The sequence below is a fragment of the Delphinapterus leucas genome, chromosome 19 (assembly GCF_059928025.1).
Source record: "Delphinapterus leucas isolate spDelLeu-1000000601 "Yukka" chromosome 19, BTC_Dleu_Yukka2, whole genome shotgun sequence".
In the NCBI taxonomy this organism is placed as follows: domain Eukaryota; kingdom Metazoa; phylum Chordata; class Mammalia; order Artiodactyla; family Monodontidae; genus Delphinapterus; species Delphinapterus leucas.
The window spans coordinates 62,525,120-62,543,583 of record NC_143147.1 but is presented as its reverse complement, the minus strand read 5'-3'; the positions used below and the strand labels follow the sequence as shown (position 1 = coordinate 62,543,583).

At 57.7% G+C, this 18,464-nt stretch overlaps 1 protein-coding gene across 1 annotated transcript; it reads right to left on the bottom strand.

Moving 5' to 3' along the window:
• Positions 1–7,158: 7,158 nt before the first annotated feature.
• On the bottom strand, positions 7,159–16,614 carry CYGB (cytoglobin). Its single transcript, XM_022589508.3, has 4 exons — positions 16,381–16,614; positions 11,274–11,505; positions 10,816–10,979; positions 7,159–8,457 (listed from the first exon to the last, which is right to left on the bottom strand). The coding sequence occupies exons 1-4, from the start codon at positions 16,521–16,523 to the stop codon at positions 8,424–8,426; spliced, it is 573 nt and encodes a 190-aa protein (XP_022445216.1). The 5' UTR covers positions 16,524–16,614; the 3' UTR covers positions 7,159–8,423.
• Positions 16,615–18,464: the final 1,850 nt, after the last annotated feature.

The following is an 18,464-nucleotide window of genomic DNA, read 5'->3' as shown; positions in this document are numbered from 1 at the left end:
TCCACTCTCATGACTAATCACTTCCCAAAGGCCCCACCTCCAAGTCCCCCCACCGTGGCGATTAGGTTTCAACATACTGATTTGGGGGGGCGACCCAACATTCAGATTCTCCTCCAGAGCCATCAGAGGGAGTGCGGCCCTGCTCACACCTTGTTTTCGGACTTCTGGCCTCCAGAACTGCAAGAGAAGACATTTCTGCTGTTTGAAGCCACCCAGTTTGTGGTAATTTGTTCCAGCTGCTACAGGAAACCAACATGATGAGTAATTCAAGTTTCCCAACCACCACCGACTCTAGCTCTGACCTTCCTCACCAGAGCTCCATGCCCTCCTGGAAGAACCCCAACTTATAAGCAGATAGGGTAGGGGGTCCCCAGAGAAAGAGAACCAGGCATGGCTTTCTTGACAGAAGAGAAGCCATTTTTGGCCTAAGCCATTTTGCGATCTAAGCCAGGCCACGATGCTTGCGCTTCAACGGGTCTCAGTAAGTAATGATTTTAAGGGAACAAAAGAATGCAGGAAAACATTATCAGGCAAGAGAAGTAACAATAGCAAAGAAAATGAATCAGTTGTAAAGACTCCCGGTTCTGTTCCAATGGTAAAGATGAGCCTGCAGCACTTTCTTGAGTTGTTTTGCAGAATTTAACCCACCTGGAGGGCTCAGCCACCAGATCAACCAGAACCTAAAGAATGACGCTGGTGTCCGTTTCTGACCCTGGTGACTTCAATCAACTAGAGCTTGGACTCCTTTGCCCCCATTAGATGCTTTAATTCTTCTCCGCTCAAACCCCTTCATGAATATGCATAGCCACCCAACCCCCTTCATGAATATGCATGAACCCTTAGCTTAAAACTTCCCCAATTTTGCGCTTTAGGAAAGATCCCCGGTGTTCTCCTTACTTGCTGAAAGTAATAAATCCTTCCTTCTCCTGCTGTTTGACTTGGTTGTATCTTCTGGCTCAACACCCACCAAGAGGCGAACACAGTTTTCGCCTCACTGTCTCTGATCCCTGCCCTGTTCTCAGAGACCCACCTGACCTCTTCCCCCCACTGCTTCCCCAGGCAGGGGGCTCCTCAGGACTCCCAGCCTGGCCCCTCTCGGGGGAGACCCCTCCTCTCTGTCGCTCCTCGCTCTGCCCACCTGCTTCTGGTCTTTTGCTTTCACCCAGCTCTGTTTTCCCCCCTGCTGTTCCTAATTCATCCAGGGACTGTTTCCAAGCATCAGCTGTGGCTGGACGATTCTAAACAGGACAGAAGGGCAAGGAAAACAGATCCTGTCTTCATTAAAAATGTTGATATTGTTTCATCATGGATTTTGTGGGCATTAATTTCTAATTTAAAAGATATTGGGACTTCCCTGGTGGCGCAATGGTTAAGAATCCGCCTGCCAATGCAGGGGACACGGGTTCGATCCCTGGTCCGGGAAGATCCCACATGCCGCGGAGCAACTAAGCCCACAAGCCACAACTACTGAGCCCGCGTGCCACAACTACTGAAACCCGTGCGCCTACAGCCTGTGCTCTGCAACAAGAGAAGCCACCGCAATGAGAAGCCGGCGCACTGCGACAAAAAGTAGCCCCCACTCACCACAACTAGAGGAAGCCTGTGTGCAGCAATGAAGACCTGACGCAGCCAAAAATTAAAAGAAAAAAAGGGGGGACTTCCCTGGCGGTCCAGTGAACTTCGTGCTTTCACTGCTGAGGGCGCTGGTTCAATCCCCAGTCGTGGAACTAAGATCCCACAAGCCGAGGGGGCAAGGCCAAAAACAAATTTAAAAATTGCGTTAAAATATGATTTCTCTTGATTCTTGGGGGTTTGGGGTGCCCCTGTAAGTTTTGCCCCTGAGGCAAGTGCCTCACTCATCTCATCCTAGGCCAGCTCTGGCAGGTGAGGTCCACGCCTTCATGGCAGGCTGTGCTAATGCGGGAAGTGGACAACCTAAAAGTGCAATATCAGGTCATGGTCAGAGCCATAGGAAACCTAGACCAGAGCAAAGAGAGAGGGATGAGACAGGGCTGTTGTGTTGGAGAGGTGGTCAGGGAAGGCTCCTCTAAGGAGGTGATGTTTGAGCAGAGACCTGAGTGAAGGGAGGGACAGAGCCATGGGATGATGTAGGGGAAAAGCATTCTGGCACAGGGAACAGCAGATGCAAAGGCCCTGGGGCAGGAATGTGCACGTGCCTCTCAGGAGCAGCAGGGAGGCAAGTGCGGCTGGAGCACAGAGAGGAAACTGAGGCTGGAGAGATGGGCCCTGGGCTAAATCGTGCCACCCAGTGGGCCAGGCCAGGACTCTGCATTCTGTTTGAGTGTGACTGTGGGAAACTGTGGAGGGTTTTGATGGGGCGGGGAGAGGGCTGACACAATCTTATTCACATGGAAAAGCATCCTCTGGGTGCTGAGTGGAGAAGAGGATGCAGGGGGCAGGAGTGGAAGGTGCAGTCTGTAGAGAAGGACTTGCGGTTGCCTGGGAGGAGATGGTGGGCTCCTTCCCTGGGTCATTTCAAACAGGGGACCAGCCAGAATCCCTGGGAACATGTCTAGCACGCGTGCCACCATGGAGTCAGCTGTCATTGTTGTCACTGTGTGACCCCGACGTAAACCATTACTTGGGTAAAAGCTCCAGCAAAGGGATCTTGCTGAAACAAACACGTGCCATACGATCCCAACTTAATAAAAAAACGCAGTACATGTATGCCAGGTGTGATGTATGCCAGGTGTGATGTACCAGGTGTGATGTATGCCAGGTGTGATGTGCCAGGTGTGATGTGTGCCAGGTGTGATGTATGCCAGGTGTGATGTATGCCAGCGTAGGGGAGAGACTGCGAGGATTTACACCAAAACGGTAACAGTGGTTGCCTCTGCTTGGAGGGATCACAGGTGATTTTTCTTCCCTTCTTTGTGTTTTCCTTTTGTCCCCAAATTCTCTGCAGTGATCATATATTGCTTTTGGAATCATGCAGAACCCCCGTGAATGCTAGTTTTATTGTTTTGTTTTGTTTTGTTTTTTTGCGGTACGTGGGCCTCTCACTGTTGTGGCCTCTCCCATTGCGGAGCACAGGTTCCGGACGCGCAGGCTCAGTGGCCATGGCTCACTAGCGGCTCTGCGGCATGTGGGATCTTCCCAGACCAGGGCACGAACCCGTGTCCCCTGCATTGGCAGGAGAATGACCAACAGTTCAGATGAGGGAAGTGTATCAGTGCCAGGTTGTGGGCCCCCCCACCCCATGGCTAAGGAGCTCGGACCGTCTTTGTGAGGTCATCGGAGCCACTGGACACTCTTGAGGAGGAACAGGGCCCCTTTTGTCCCCAGCAGACTGAGCCGGTGGCCGTGTGAGGATGGACTGGAGAGGGCAGGGAGGCTACAGTGGGGGCTAGGCCTGAAACAAGAGGGCAACAAAAGAAAAGGACAATGGTCAGAGGTGGTGGCTGATTGCTCTGGGTCGGGGGTTTCATGTGCGACAGAGAGGATCTAAGACCAAGAAACTGAAGCTGACAGGGAGTCGTCTGGGGATGGAGTCTCTCTGTCCTTTGCCGGGAAATACTGCAATTGGCCCTTGGTGCTAGTACTGTAGCAGTAGCCACGTTCCCTACCACATGGCCATTGCTAATTGGACCACAGGTGGGCACCACACCCAGGGCAGCCAGTGGCTTCTACAGTGGCCTCAAATGAGAGCTTTGTCCACAAACACTCACCCAGAAAAGTGGGGTCAAACAGCATCTCTCTGCTGGGGAGTTTGAGAGCTGATTCCTCAGTGGGAAGCCGTGGAAGGCTGAGAGGCTGGGTCCAGAGGATTGGAGCCCCAGGGACTGTGCACACTGCGGTGGGGATGCTCAGGACCACACTGAGAGCCAGGAGATTATGGGGCCTGGAGCTGTCCTCTTGCAGGCGACCACCCAGTTCCCAGGCCCCTGGGCAGCTGTGCTGGGGTCCCTCCTTCTAGCGAGGCCAGGCCATGTGGTTTTTCCTGACTCCCGGAGGCCTCACGCCCTTCCTTCAGCATGTCTGTCCTTCACCATACAGCACCCCTCACTTTGATTTTCCTTTTTTTTTTTTTTTGGCCGGCGCTGCGCGGCTTGTGGGATCTTAGTTCCCCAACCAAGGATCGAACCCAGGCCCTTGGCAGTGAAAGCATGGAATCCTAACCACTGGACCACCAGGGAATTCCCCAGCCCCCTCTCACATTGGGAGCCTGAGTGGACCTCTGTTTCCTGTCACAAAAACCTTCTGACCCAGTGTCTCCAACCCTAAGGGACTGCCAAAGTCCAAACTCTTACCCTGGCGTGGCAATTCTTTTATCAAAGGTATCAGCTGAGCCACTCTGAAACCTACTGCCGTGGGAAGTGTGGAGGGGGTACTTTTTGAGATCAAGGATGAGTGTTTTTCAGCTGTGGTACCTCGAAAGGATATTCTAGGAAAGCTCTGGGAAAACGGTGAGATGAATGAGGCACTTGCCTGGGGCACAAAATTTAAGGCGGGGGGCAGTAAACAAAGGAAATAATATTTTAAAAAATCTTTACTGGGAAGTCCCTGGTGGTCCAGTGGTTAGGATTCTGCGCTTGCACTGCCCAGGACACGAGTTCGATCCCTGGTCAGGAAACTAAGATCCTGTAAGCCCAAAAAACAAAAGAAAGCCTGACTGTTAAAGAAAAAAAAAAAGATCTTTATTAAAACAAAAACATCCATGATGAAAAAAAAATCCAAAATTTTAAACAAAGACAGGCCGTTGTTTCTTTTAATGACCCCACGTACGTGGCTCTTGTGTCCCCAACTGGGTTTATAAGTGTTGACATAGGTGAGCTAACAGCTTGGGAGATGTGGGGGTTTATGTAAAGTCTTTTTAAAAATGGAGCATTTATTAACTTTTTACACTTGGGTCAAAACACGGGAGGATATTTTCAGAAGTATACATGGGGTGCACATTTTTTTCTTTTTGCCTCAGGCCCCGTTAGGGCACTACCTCCTTTAAAGCGAGAGAGGAAGTTGGGCCCCAGAGGAAGGAACATGGGAAGGTAACTTCGCCAGCCGCTCAGGCAGCGGCTTCCCGGGTGATGTTCCTGTCGTGGCCAGCAGGGGTCGCTGTGGGGCTGCGCGGCCAGGACGGCTTGGCCGGGAAGGTGCCTCACAGCCTTTGCACCCCCGTTCCTGACACCCCATCGCTCACCGCCTGAGCACGCCAAGGGGAGCTGACACAGTTGCTCAGCGCTTCGGCGACAAGGTTATCCCTGAGCATAGAGCACAAAACAAAACTCCAGTCGCTGCTCCTGTACCCTGTAGCCCCCTGCCCACAGCCTGCAGCCCACCAGGACACACGGGCCCTGCCCAGCATCACCTCTGTTTGGACCTTACCTGCCCCCCTACTCAAGCAGCATCCCTTGCTCAAGTGTAGGATGAATCACTAGTTGCCAGTGTCCTCTCTTTGGGGGTTGGGCAGTGGAGAGAACCATTCTCAGGGTCCACATTCCAGAATGATTCCAGCTCTGAGGCCCCTTCACCACCTTCAAGCCAACTGAAGTGAACTGGGGAGGGGTTTTTCTTCCTAAAGACTACCCCCCACCTTCGACCACAGATGCCCCTTTTCCTCTTACTCCCCTCGGCCCCACTGTCCCCACACCCCTCTGGCTCCGGCTCAGCCTGAGCCCGCCAGGGGCCATGAACTGGAAGTCTCTTTCAAGAGTCATCGCTCATCTTGGCCAGCGACCCACCCCCCACCCTCCATCTGCTGCTTCCGGTGGCCTGACCGTCACTCTGTCCTGAGCATTCCCATGTCCCCAGCACGGGGGCGTGCATCCTCCGTCTTGCTCCTGGTACCTGCCTCGCCAGACAGGCCTCACGTTCACTCCTGTTTTAAATTAGAGGTGACCGTGGCTCAGAAAGTGTGAGTGACTTGCCTAAGGTCACACAGCATGGGGAGACAGCCCAGAGCCCGGGGCTCTCTCTTGCAGCGCCACCTCCCTGGAAAGGCCTTGCCTTGCTCTGTCCTCTCCACGCTGCGTGCCCGTGTCAGTGCACACAGCTCACTCTTGGCCCCAGGTACTGGTTTGGCTTTCTAAGAGTGGTATTTATTTAGTCTCTGGATTGCTATCCAGCACCTCTGCTGTGCCAGGCCCAGGCGATGAAGGCCTGGATTCAACAAGTTCACGGCCTGGGAGACAAGACCTTTCTTGTGTGTCAGCTGAATCTTCCCAGGCAGCCGGGAGCCCTCCCAAGGGACAGAGGCTGCTTCCTGCTTCTCCTGCAGCCCACCGGGGGTGGTGACCTCCTGGTCCCTCCTCGGGGAGTCGATGCTGCTGACTGTTGCCTCCATCATGAGTGAGGGCTGGGCAGGCCTGGCCCGAGGCTGTGGGGTGGGAGATAGGAGGGGCTGGGAGCAGAGAGCTCAGGGAAGGTATTGGGGACCTAAGGCTAGTAAGGACGCGCTTCCTCTTTCTCAAACGCCCAGGGGCTGCCCCACCACTCGTACCTTGAGCATAAGGCCGGGCCTCAGCTCTTGGTGTGGGATGCCCAGCTCAGGTCCAGAAGGTGAAGGTCCTATCCTTGGCTTGCTTGGCTCACTGAACTAGCAGGGCCCTCCTTTCTGAACATCTCTCCCTTGAGTTCTCTCTCTCTTCTCTCCCCCACGTGAGGGAGGATATTTCCAGAACAAAAGAGAAAAAGCCCCCGGACTTTTTTTTTTTGCGATACGCGGGCCTCTCACCGCTGCGGCCTCTCCCGTTGCAGAGCACAGGCTCCGGACGTGCAGGCCCAGCGGCCATGGCTCACGGGTTCAGCGGCTCCGCAGCAAGCGGAATCCTCGCGGACCGGGGCACGAACCCGCGTTCCCTGCATCAGCAGGCGGACTCTCAACCACTGCGCCACCAGGGAAGCCCCCCCGGACTTTTTAAAACAAGCACAGACTCCCTTCCCCCCTCCCACCTCTAGAGCCCAGCTTCCGTTCTGCAGCTCTGTGCTCCTGAGTGAACAAGCCGGGGCCCCCCACCACCGTCCTGAGCCCCAATCAGAAGGGCCTGCAACCAGCCAAGGCTGAGACACAGGTGAGGGGGACCCTTGGGCTGGGGGGTCGCCTTTCAAGAAAAAGGCCCGAGTCGAGACTTGAACTAAGGAGGGGAGACAGAGGCGAGGGGCAGGTGGCAGGAGAAGACCAAATGAGCGTGCACAGACACAGGAAGAACGAGTCTGTTTAATGACATGGCTGGGTCTGGTTACAAACATCAGAAACTACAAAAGGAGGACAGGCAGTTACACGGATGGCTGCATGAAGATGGGACAGGACGACACAGGCACAGTAGCCACAGCAGCAAAACATCCTTGAGGACAATACACGTGACCAAGGGGCACACATTGGGGGGGTCCCCAGCAACGCTGACCTAGATGGATGGAGAGGGCTGACTACAAGCCAGCAGCCAGGAGAGGCAGGGGAGGGAAGGCCCTCAGCCCTCAGAGCCCCAGGAAGAGATGGAGGCATCCACTGCCCCACTGACAGCAGCCTGGATCCCCCTCCCGCCAGGGCCGTCTGTCTTAGTGGCAAAGGCAGATGGAGCTGCCATCCGAGGTTTCTGGACCATGGCCCCTCCCCCGCTGCAGTCGTCCTGTCCAGAGCTTCTGGCCCCCTTGCCCATTTAGGGGCAAGTCAGGGACCCACCTCCTTTCGTGGGGGGCAGACGTAGGGAACGCCAAATCCTTTCTGCCCAAAGTGGAAAGCAGGAATATGGGGAGCTGGTCAGAGAAAATGGGCTGGGCTTTGCTGGCAAGCTGGGTCACCCCAACCCTGCCCACGCAGGCCTGGGTCCTCTCCGTGCTGATGTGGGACCCCGTCATCTCTGCCGGAACACTCTGTTCTCTGCCCAGAAGCTGCCAGGACCCCTCGGTGGGCAGAACCGAGGCTTCACTCGTGCCTCTGGGCCTTACTGATACACATTATAGATATGTATGTGTATGTATATATATATATAGATTTATATATAGATTGTATATAGAATATATCTGTATATACGGTAGACGTGTGTGCGTGGTATTCTAGATAAGTGATGTGGAGACCTGTGTGTGGCCAGGCAGATAGAAACAGGGCTGGTTTGCTCCTCCAGTGACTCACAGGCCTGCCCCTGATTCCCGCCGGCCGCTCAGCTAGGTCTCTGACAGTGAGTAGAAAAGCTAAGAAGGGTGTGCCCGGCTCTCCAAGGAGGAAAGGCCCCCACCCCACAGGCCACCCTCTGCGCCGCTGAGCTGGGGCCAGCAACCAGGCAGCTGATGCAAACTTCCGGCGGCTCCAGGGGGACTGTGGCCGAGGACGAGGCAGCCTCTTTCCAGGAAGACGAGTCAGGGATTCCTCCAGCTTCCTTGGCACGCAGAGATGGAGGGTCAAGGAGCGTCTTCAGAACTCGGCCTTTTCCTCAAGGTGCTGCCAGGGAGCGGGGAGGAGAGAGGGGGTCCTATGGCCCCGAAGAGGGCTGCGTGGCCGGTGGGCTGTGGACAAGATAGGAGACGTAGGTAACAGGTTACTAGGGCCTCGGAGTGGGACCAGGGAACCTGGGGAGAGGGCAGAGGAATGAGGGGCTGCAAGGCCGAACGGTACCAGCCCAGAGACCCACGCGGGGCCCGTGAAAGAAGCCCATTAGACACAGCTTCTAGGCCCTTTTCCGCCAAGACCTCGGCTGGCCCATCTGAACCTCAGATCTTTTTCTCTAAAATGTGAATCATGTCTGTGGTGCCCACCTCCGTGGGATCTGAGCGACAGAACTGCCTGAAAGTGTTCCACAAACTGCGAACAGTGAGCTCTCTTCCTCTTAATTCTGAGACATGCGCACTCCCTGGTTGGCCTGTGGTGCCCCCTTGGGCCACCCATGGGCATTCTCTGCACACGCAACCCCTTTGCACTCACCACCCCCAAACTCCGCCACCTCCTGACCACACACACACACACACACACACACACACACACACACACACACACGAGTGCGAGCACACCCTGAAGCAGAGACAGTTCAATAAACAGTGGCGCCTGGCTCGCTATTACATCTCTGATAAGCGAGGCTGGATGGAGGCCTTCTAGAACTCTGCCCTGTAACTCTCTCTCTCGCCCTCCGAACCCATATGGACCCTGGCAGTAGTGGGGTCTGCAGGCCCGGGCCCAGGGAGACACGCCCTCTTGGGGGGGGGTCACACCCCTGTTCCCAGGAGACCAGAGGTGGCACCAGAGTATGCAAAGGGATGAGGGGACAATTCCCTCAGCTGGGGTAACCCAAATGTGGGGTGCTCAGGCCCTGGAAGGCGCAGGGCCCCGGCCAGTCCCCACGGTGGCCCATCTCCATTCAGTGCACAAGGAACAGAAAGGGGGAGGCATGAGATTTCAGCGGTTTCCTAATGCTTGGGGTTTGGCGAGATTTAAGTCCCAGGGGTCCAGCTAGGGCAAGAGAGGGGAGGGGACAGGGCTTCGTGTCGGGAAATGCTGTCCATGTGTTTCTGATTCACTGGGGCTTGCACGGGCCAGCTCTCTCTCTTCCGTCCCTCTGGGCCCCTATAAAAAAGCCCTTTTCTCTGGAAGCAGGAAGTCCTGTCTCCTGGCTGTAAACAACCTCATCTTTGGCGGCAGGGCCTGCCTGGGGAGAGGCGTGGGAGGGCAAGCCCCCTCCCCCCCACTGACCCCTCCCCTGCCCTCCGGCTGCTTCCGGGCTGCCGGCTCTGTCAGCTCCTCCTCCTCCGGCAGGTAAAAATCGCCTGCCTGCTTCCGTTCACTCTGAGGTCTGGGGCGGCCCAGGCCCAGCTGTGAACATCTGGAGTCGCTGCCTGGCCATTGCCAGCAGCCCCCGAGGGCTCCGCGCTCTCAGGGTGGCGAAGGGAGCGGCAGCAAGCGGGGGCCAGTATGGTCAGAGGCAGGAAGGCCGGGAGGCCGGGCCTCTGCAGGCTGCCCTCGGGGGACCTACTCCGCGGAGCTGCGCGGGGATGCCTGTGTGCAGGAGGTCCGGCCAGCTCCGCGGACCAGCTCGGAGCCCGGGGAGGGGACGCCGCCTTTTCCCTGGGAAACTGCTGGGAATGTTTCTCTCCAACGCGTGTCCCGAGCTGCTGGCTGACCCCTGCTTCCCATTCCCGCCTCCGCTCCTCTCCCCCCTCCCTCCTCCAGCCCTGCCTCCGCCCCTCCATTGAGCTCCCAGAGCCCCAGCCCCTTGGGGGCCCAGGGAGGCCGGAGTGTTCCCAGCCGCCAAGTCTGGGGGCCAGCCCTCCCCTCAGGAGTCACCAGGCCAGCCACCCTCCTGGAGCCCGTTCGCCCGGGGCCCTCACCCCAGAACTGGGAACCCGGCCTCCAGGGTCAGCCCAGAAGTAAAACCCCCTGCTGGTGTGCGTGGGAGGGACACCCACTCAGGCCCCGGGTGGGCTCCGGCACGTGCGTGCGTCCTCGTGATTCTCCTGGCTCCAGCCTTGCTGAGGCCAAGGCGGGAGGGAGCGCGGTCAGCATTAGATGCAAAACAGCCCCATGTGATTGGTACCAGGGAGGAAGTGGCCAGAGCTGGCCTGGGCTGCCTCTGGGCCTGATGAGCAGCCTTCCCGCCAGGAACCTTTGGAGCCTCTCTGCCCGGGGCAGCCTCGGTCTTGGGGTGCCCTGAGTGTCCACTGGCTCTAGGGAAAGAGAAGGCTCTGCCCGCGGAGAATCTGTTTGCGGTCCTCGGCGTGAGCGGGCCTTTTCCTATCTTGCCTGATCTTTAATGTATCAGACCCCAGGTCCACCCTCCTGGAACTGTTCCTGCCCCGGTGGTCAGTCCCTGGGTGCTAGGAGAGGTGGGAGGCCATGGGACGGGGGAGGATGCGGCAGGGAGGCTGCCTCCTCACGTGGTGGCGTTGGGGACCTGCTGTACCCAGCCCACTTCCTTGTAGGCAGCGGTCACGTGGCTGTAGATGAGGCCGCGAAGCTTGGCCCAGGCTCTCTGCGTCTCGGGTGGGAAGTCATTGGCAAATTCCTCGGCAATCACCTCCAGGATGACCCCAGAGAGGATCTGGGTACAAAGGAAGGAAGGGGGAGTAAATGCCTGGGCATCCTGCCCTCTGCAGCCCCCAGAATCCCTTCTATCCTGTGTTTGGCCAAGGGGATTGTTCATGAAACAAGAACCTGGCAGCTTTGGGAACCAGACACCCTCAAGACACAGCCCCCATCCTGCTGCACCTCCCGGGAACAGCCATGCCAGGGGGAGAGGCTGGGTGGCCCAGTGGCCCACAGGCTGTCATTGGTTATGGGGCTCTGGGGTGGAACAAGGTGGGTGGTGGGTGGCAGCACCCATCCGGTGACATACCTTGAAGTACACAGGCTCCACCTTGTGCTTGAGGGCGTGGGCTTTGCCCACGAGGGCAAGCACAGAGGACACCTTCTCGGGGTCGTGCAGATTCTCCACCACGGTGTTGAGGGCCCCCATGACCCGGCAGGCGTGCTTCCGCAGCTGCGGGCTCCGCTCCATTTCCAGGGGCTCCTCCATGTGCTTGAACTGGCTGAAGTACTGCTTGGCCGACGGGAAGTTCACAAAGAACCTGGCAGGAGGAAGCAGGTGGGTGCTGAGCAGGGGGTGGCCTCAGGCCCCACCCTGAAGTGTCCAGGTGGTGGTGGGGGGATGGTACGGAGGTGGGAGAGGCTGAACCCACCCTCACCCCACCATGTGTAGCAGTTCCTCAAACACACACCCTTCCTCTGGACGACCTGGCTTACATGCAGACCCCTCCCCAGTCCCGGCCATTTCTATCTGCCAGATTTGCAGCTTCCTCTCCCAAGGAAGCAAGCTTCCTTGCTTTTTGCCTTCTTTCCAAACTCCACACACCCTTCGAGGCCTGCTCCAGTCACAGCTGAGAGGGTAAGAGCCTGCTTTCTGGAATCCCCAGCCGGTGTGCCCTTGGGCAAGTTAACTTTTCTGCAGTCAAATGCTCTATCCCTGAGCTATACCCCCAAGTTAACTTTTCTGAGCCTCAGTTTCCTCATCTATGAAATGGGCATCACTGTTCCTATCTTGGTTGTGAGTCGTTGTGGTTGTTGGGAGGATGAAACGAGAAACAGCATGTGGAGCCCTGGTACAGTGTGGACACAGGGGGCTCAGTAAATGCCACCCTTTCTTATGAAGTCAGAGCTCTCTTCCTAAACAAAGGAAGGCCCGAGCGGCTTAGCTGACTTAGCTCAGGTCATGGAAGGGAAGAAATGAGACTCAGTCCTCCTCCCAGCCCAGTCCCTTCCCTATTCACTACCCTGCTTCCCTCCTCAGCCTGCATAGTCATCGGTTGATTTAATTAAAGATATGGATTGATGTCACCAGCCTGGTAAGTCCTTCACGTCTGTCTGTACATCTTACCTCTCCAACCAGCCTGTGCACTTCTTGGGGCAGACCCCAGGGCTTTCTAACCCTTCCCTCTCCAGTTTATCTGAAATTGTCTAATCCCCCCCCCCCCACCTAATATCACATTCACTGGGTCGCTCTCATGCTCGAAAACATTCCATGGCTCCCCACTGTCTACCGGACAAAGTCAAAACTCCTTAACCTCAGATTCCAGGCTTCTTAGAAACTGTCCCACACCCGCTTCTCCAGCATGGGGTCCACATTCTTCCCTACGCTCCAGCCCAACAGCTTCACTTACCATGGGTTAAAGATTCCTCGGCATGCTGGGCCCCTTCCACGTGGTGGACCCACCCCCCCTTCCCCCGTGTCAGCTGGGCCTCTCCCTGAGCGCCTGGCCTGGCCCCGGGCAACCGCTTTCCCTCCAAGGCCATTAGTGTGTTCCCTGCCACCTTTCACGGCTTCTTCCTTGTGTGTCCGTCTGGGTCCTGCAACCCCAGGGCAGAGCCCGGGTCTCATGCACACTCTGACCCATCACCTTGGCCCAGAGCCCTGCACTTTGCCGGATGGTGGTGATGACATCTGCGATCCCTCACCCAGCTGGGGCGGGAGGTATGTGGCCAGACTCAATCAGAACTTACATAACTGAAGCCTCAGAAAATGGATGGAATGTCCTGGACCTGTTTTCTCAGGTTGTTTCACACTTTTGGAGTGTCCCCTTTGTGATCAGCGAGAGCTGGTAATTTGCCAAAACAGCCCTTGGGGCCTGGGGTCGGGTCTCAGATCTGAGAGCTGGAACAGATGCAGGGAGAGCATCTGGCCCCGGCCACCCTTTCAGGCTACGAGGAGGGCCCCTCTCGGAGGCCAAGTGTGACCTTGGGCAAATCGCTTCACAGCCTCCTGTCTGCAAAAGTGTGAGAGAAGTCCATGCACCCCTGCTTGCTACTTCACAGCTATACTGGTGAGGACAAATGACGCGATGGGTCTGAAAATACATTGGATTTCTCTGCAGAAGCGTCGTAATGAAGGACAGATACGAAAAACCCAGTCCGGATTTAAATGAGGATCTCTGACTTCAGAGGTTTTACATTGCAACAAAAATACTAATTTCTGTTTGGCTGGTGAGTAACAATATGCAGAGCATCTCCACTTTTGTTGCCACGACAAAGTGGGTATTACGTCCACTTTACTGATGAGAAAATAACAGGGACTATTTATTGAGCACTTACTATACGATCTCATTAATTCTTGCAATATCCTCCCGAGGTTGGCACTGTTTTTATTCCCACGTTCTGGATTAGGAATTGATGCCCACGGCCGCATCAGTGGGCCAAGCGGAGTGGGTGGCAGGACCAGGAAGGAGCCGGGACGGCCCCGGCTATGATGGCTTCCCCAGACCGCCTCAGAGGCTGCTCTGCCGGGGATGGTAGCCTGGGACCCGGTGGGTCTCCCGTTATGGCCCTAAGGATGGTCCCGATGAGCCCTTCTTCTGGGCCAGGGGAGTCAAGGGGCCTTGCGCTCTGCTCCTTCATCCTGGCGTTTCTCTGCGCCCCCCGCCACCCCCCCACCCCCGTGTTTACTCCTGACCCTCCCAGTTCCGGCCTGCGCTGCTGGGAGAAGCCTCAGCAGCCAGCTTGGGGAGTTTCTCAGCTTCCAGAGGCATCTGGGCTTCCAGGAGAGCCTGAAATAGGCTTGTCTGAGCGTGAGGGGGAAGGCGGCAGAGTTACAACCGGGAGAGGAGCCTTCCTAGAGCATGGATGCTCCCTCTTGGTCTCCTCCCGGCAGCGAGAGGAGGCATGGGGTCTGGGCAGCCCCTCTGGCACCATCCTGGAGGCTGCTACCTCCTCACAGGGGGAGTGTTGGGGTGTGGGAGTGAGGAGGGAGGAGGTGAGAGTGCCCAGTCAGAGGGCGACTGTCTCGGGCTCTGTCCCGCCCGTCCTTGTTGATGGGGCGTAAAGACAAGAGGCGTCTGTGACAAAACTGAGGGGCACAGGATCTGGGGAGGGGCCTTATCTGAGAAGCTTATCAGTCGAGTCCCCCTAACACCCCCTACTGGGGCGGACATCAGGAGGAGAAAAAGGAAAGGGAGGCTGGTGGGACTTGGGGCTGGGCGAGGGGGCGCTGGGCCAGCTTCTCTTCTGAGCTGGGCTGGGCTGGGCTGGGCTGGGCTCCCGGCAGCCGAGGTGGGGTCAGGCGAAGTGTGCCTGGGGTTATCAGCAGCCCAGATCTAACTGCTATCTCAGGCTTTCTCAGGTTAACTGTGGGCCTCCCTCTGAGCCCTGAGCACTAGGCGACCACCTCCCCAGCCCAGACCCAGTGCCCACTGAGGAATGAGTTCCCCTCTGGGGAACTAGAGGGGCACAGAGAGAGGATGAAACCCTTGCCAAGAGCTCAGACTCTCCAGAAACACCTCAGGGTTCAGTTCCTTCCTCGGCACCCCCCATTCCTGGGGAGGTTGGGTGGGACCCTAGGCGCTGGATCTTGGACACATCCCTTACATGTCCTCACTGGCAAACGGCAGGGCGTCGGGACAAAAAATCTCCAAGGTCCTTTGGACTTTGCCTCATTTCCTCTTGGTGACCCATGTGCACACCCGGGTGCATCCTGAGGCCTGGGGGGCCCGCATGTGCCAACAACACAGCTGAGAGCAGCCCTCCGGGGACGCAGTCTGGCGCATCTGTGACTCCACTGTCCACCGTGTGCTTGTGTGGGTGCTCGCACGTGTAGAGCTGCACCTCCCAATGTCTGATGGCTTCGGGATCTGAAATCCCCTTAGCTTCCCCACCACCCCCAGCTGTTTCTGGGTCTGGGAGCTGCCCCAATAGCTGTCCCTTCCTCAGGAATCCTCCTGGAACTCCTCAAGAGTGCTTCTTGCTCTTTTTTCTCCAAAATCTGTTTCTAAGTTGGAATCAGGGCACATCGATATGGAGCTGAGTAGGTCCCAGGCTTGGGGGAGGCACAAGGGAGAGAGTTCGGGAGAGAACGAGGAGCCAGAGACGGGGCCAGGACTGGGAGACAGGCATGCACTTCAACTGTCCTTTCCACAGACAGGTTTCACCCCATCTTCAAACAATCAGACTTTCCAGATCTGTCCTAGATTTGACAGCTTCCCTCTGCCAAGGACAGAGGGTTAAGGGGACCTCCCTGCCTGCGCCCCCAGGGACCGGCATGTGTGGGAAGAGAGCACCGATCTGTAGCTGTAGTCAATGACTAGCTTGTGTGGCTTGGGGACATTAACTATATGGGAATGGAGTGCATGTGCACTGGTGTGTAGGTGTGTGAATAACAGTGTCACTCTGTGTGTGTGCGTCCCTCGGGGGCATGTGGTGCCTGAATGACCCCTGAGCCCAAGACACATGACCCTTTCTCCCCAGATCGGGGTTTCAGGGTGGGGCCCTGTCTCCTGAAGCTTCTCCCTTCCCCTCCACCAAACTCAGCAGGGACTGTATCCTAGGGGACTGTTTACTTCTCCACTCACCTGCACCTCACCTGGGAGCTCCCTGCTGGCCTGGCCCCAGGGGCAGGAAGGGGCCAGCTGGGAAAACCGGACCTCCAGGGTCTACTCCTTCTGACCTCTATTCTTTCGCCCTTTGCTCTGTTCTTCCAAGTCTCTGAATACAGAAAGGGGCTGAGCTGGAGAAAGGGGTTTGCTCCTTTGTCCTCCTTCTTGGCTGGTCCTCAGTTTTCCTGTCTCTAGAATGGGGAGCCCCCAAAGCCCCCATTGGAAAGGCTGGTAAAATGTGTGTCTATAACAGCTCGGTTGCGTGGCTGGGGTCGCTGGTGAGGAAGGCATGGCTGGCTGAGCCAGGAGTTCTGAGGCCCGGGAGAGGAGGGAGATGGAGGTGCCCTCCTTCTGCGTCTGTCTCCTAGTTCCTGGTGAGCACCTCGCCCAGAGAGAGCTAGGAAGGGCTCGGCCAGGACTTCGTCCACCCCAAGGCGCCCCACGCTGCCCGCACCCCGACCGGCCCGGCCCCAATCGCAGCTGGGGAGGTGGCGCCCGAGCTCGGACCCGGGCCGAGCCCGCCTCTGCCCGGAGCCGCTGCCGCCGTCCCTCCCCCGGGCCCGGCCGGGCCGGGGAGACACCTACCGCACCAGGATGGCCACCCCCACGTCCTCGCAGTTGGCATAGAGCCGGGCCCACGTCGCCTGCACCGCCTTCCTCTCCGCCTCGGACAGCTCCTCGCTCCGCTCCCTGCGCTCTATCTCCATCTCGCCCGGCACTTTCTCCATGAGCAGCTCCCAGCGCAGCCCGGCTACGCTCGGCGGCGGCGGGGCGCGGGGAGCCGGGGCCGGCTGCGTGTGCCGCTGGCGGGCGAGTGGTAGAGCGCGCCGGAGGGAGGGAGCGTGTCTGTACGCGCCGTGTGTGTGTGTGTGTGTGTGTGTATGTGTGCGTGCGTGTGTGTGTGTGTAGGGTATATGTGCAGGGGGCGGGGGACCGCGAGCGGGGGGCGGGGATGTGGTCTGCTGCAAAAACATGAAAAAAAAAGAGATCCGCTCCAAACCCCCAACCCCTTGTCCGTGAGCCAGTTCCGGCAAGGTGAAGGCTGGGCGGGGTGCCCGCCCTCCAGGCCACCGCGGAGTTTGACTGCCGGGCGGGGCGTAGGTGGGGCGGGTGTACTGGGGGGTCCCAGGAGGAGGGGGCGGGCAGTCACGGGGCGCCGGGCCGCACGGGAGTGCGCCGCGGCGCGTGCAGGTCTGGGGGCACCGGGTCGCGGCTCACGCGCTGGGCGAGGCCGGGGCGTCTGCGCGTGTGCCCCCTTCCCGCGGCGGGGTACTGACTCTAAGTCGAACACTCCCAGGCATTTGCGGCGTGGCCGCCAGCCCGAGGGGGCGGCGCGAGCCCCTCCAGGTGCGCCGCGGTCCGAGCTGAGTTCCCGCTCGCTCCCGGCCTCTCCCGAGCCAGCCGGGGGGCCGCGGCGGCACCCGCAGAGCACCGGACCCCAGACTCTGGAGGGCTTAGAGAAAACAGACATCATCTCCCTACGCCAACACCTTACAGGAAAACACCAAAGCGGGGATGGGGGGCGGCTGTCGAACTTGAGCGCCAAAGGCCTGCGCCAGCGGCCTGCGCCAGCCTTTCCTTCCCGCCAGCACTCCTCCCCTTCGGAGCACGCACGTGGCGTCAGAAAGAAGGCCCTGGGTGGCTTACTGATGACACAGGCAGGCCCAAACCTGGCGCCGCTCCTGATTCTGACCGTGGGGGAGAAAAGCTCGAAGGAGAGGCCGCTGGGCCGGGCAGAGCGGACCTGCGGTGGGTGGGTCGGTGGGGTTGTCAGGAAGTCTTGGTGGTGGGGGGAGGCCCAGGGCGCTGGAGACATCTCAGCCACCAGGACCTGGATTAGGGAGGGGTTCTGTGGGTGGAGGAGACAAATTCTTGTCCTGGTGGCCTTCTCAGGGAAGGGGATTGGACCAGAGGTGGGGACTGTGCCTCTGAGAGCCACCTGGTCCCCACCCTGCAAGCAGCTGCTCGATTCTGGTATGGAGGGGGTCCCACTTCTGACTCCCAGTTGAAGCCTGAGGCCAGACCCGGGCTGCAAGCATCTGAAACATGTGACACATGTGATGGCTCTTGTGGGGTGTGTCCAGTTCTCCCTAACACTCCCTGGTGACACTGCCCTTCCCAAGTCTCTGTCCACTGCTCAAGTATGGCAAGAGGTGGCGGCTCTCCTCTTCAGCTTTGGTTTACGTGCTTATTTTTAAAAATTCTATTTCAAAGCAGAGGGCCCTGGCACAGCCCTAGCTCCGGGCCTTGCTGGAGCCCAGGGTTCAGGTACGTTACTGGAATCCTGGGCGGGAGGCATCTTGCCGCTCAGGTCTCAGTTGAGGGAGGGAAACTCTAATGCCCTCTTCTGGGGGTCTTGGAGAGAGATGGAGGAGAGTGTGTGGGCTTAGTTTCTTACGCCACTCTCAGACCCGTGTTCTCTCTTTTGGCCTGTGCTCCGCGTGCTTCCTGGGCCGCCTCTGATAGCTTCCGAAGAGCCAGTGCAGTGGCCATCCAAACGGCTGCCCAAGAGGTTCCCCTGGGATGTGGACAGAAAGTAGGAGAAATCTTGATTCTATTCACTTTGATCTCACCCTTTACAAGTTTTATGTATGTCTCTGGTGCGGGACTGTATTTGCACAGTAATATAGTATATAATTTATGAGTGGATGCATATATCCCTTTTCCTG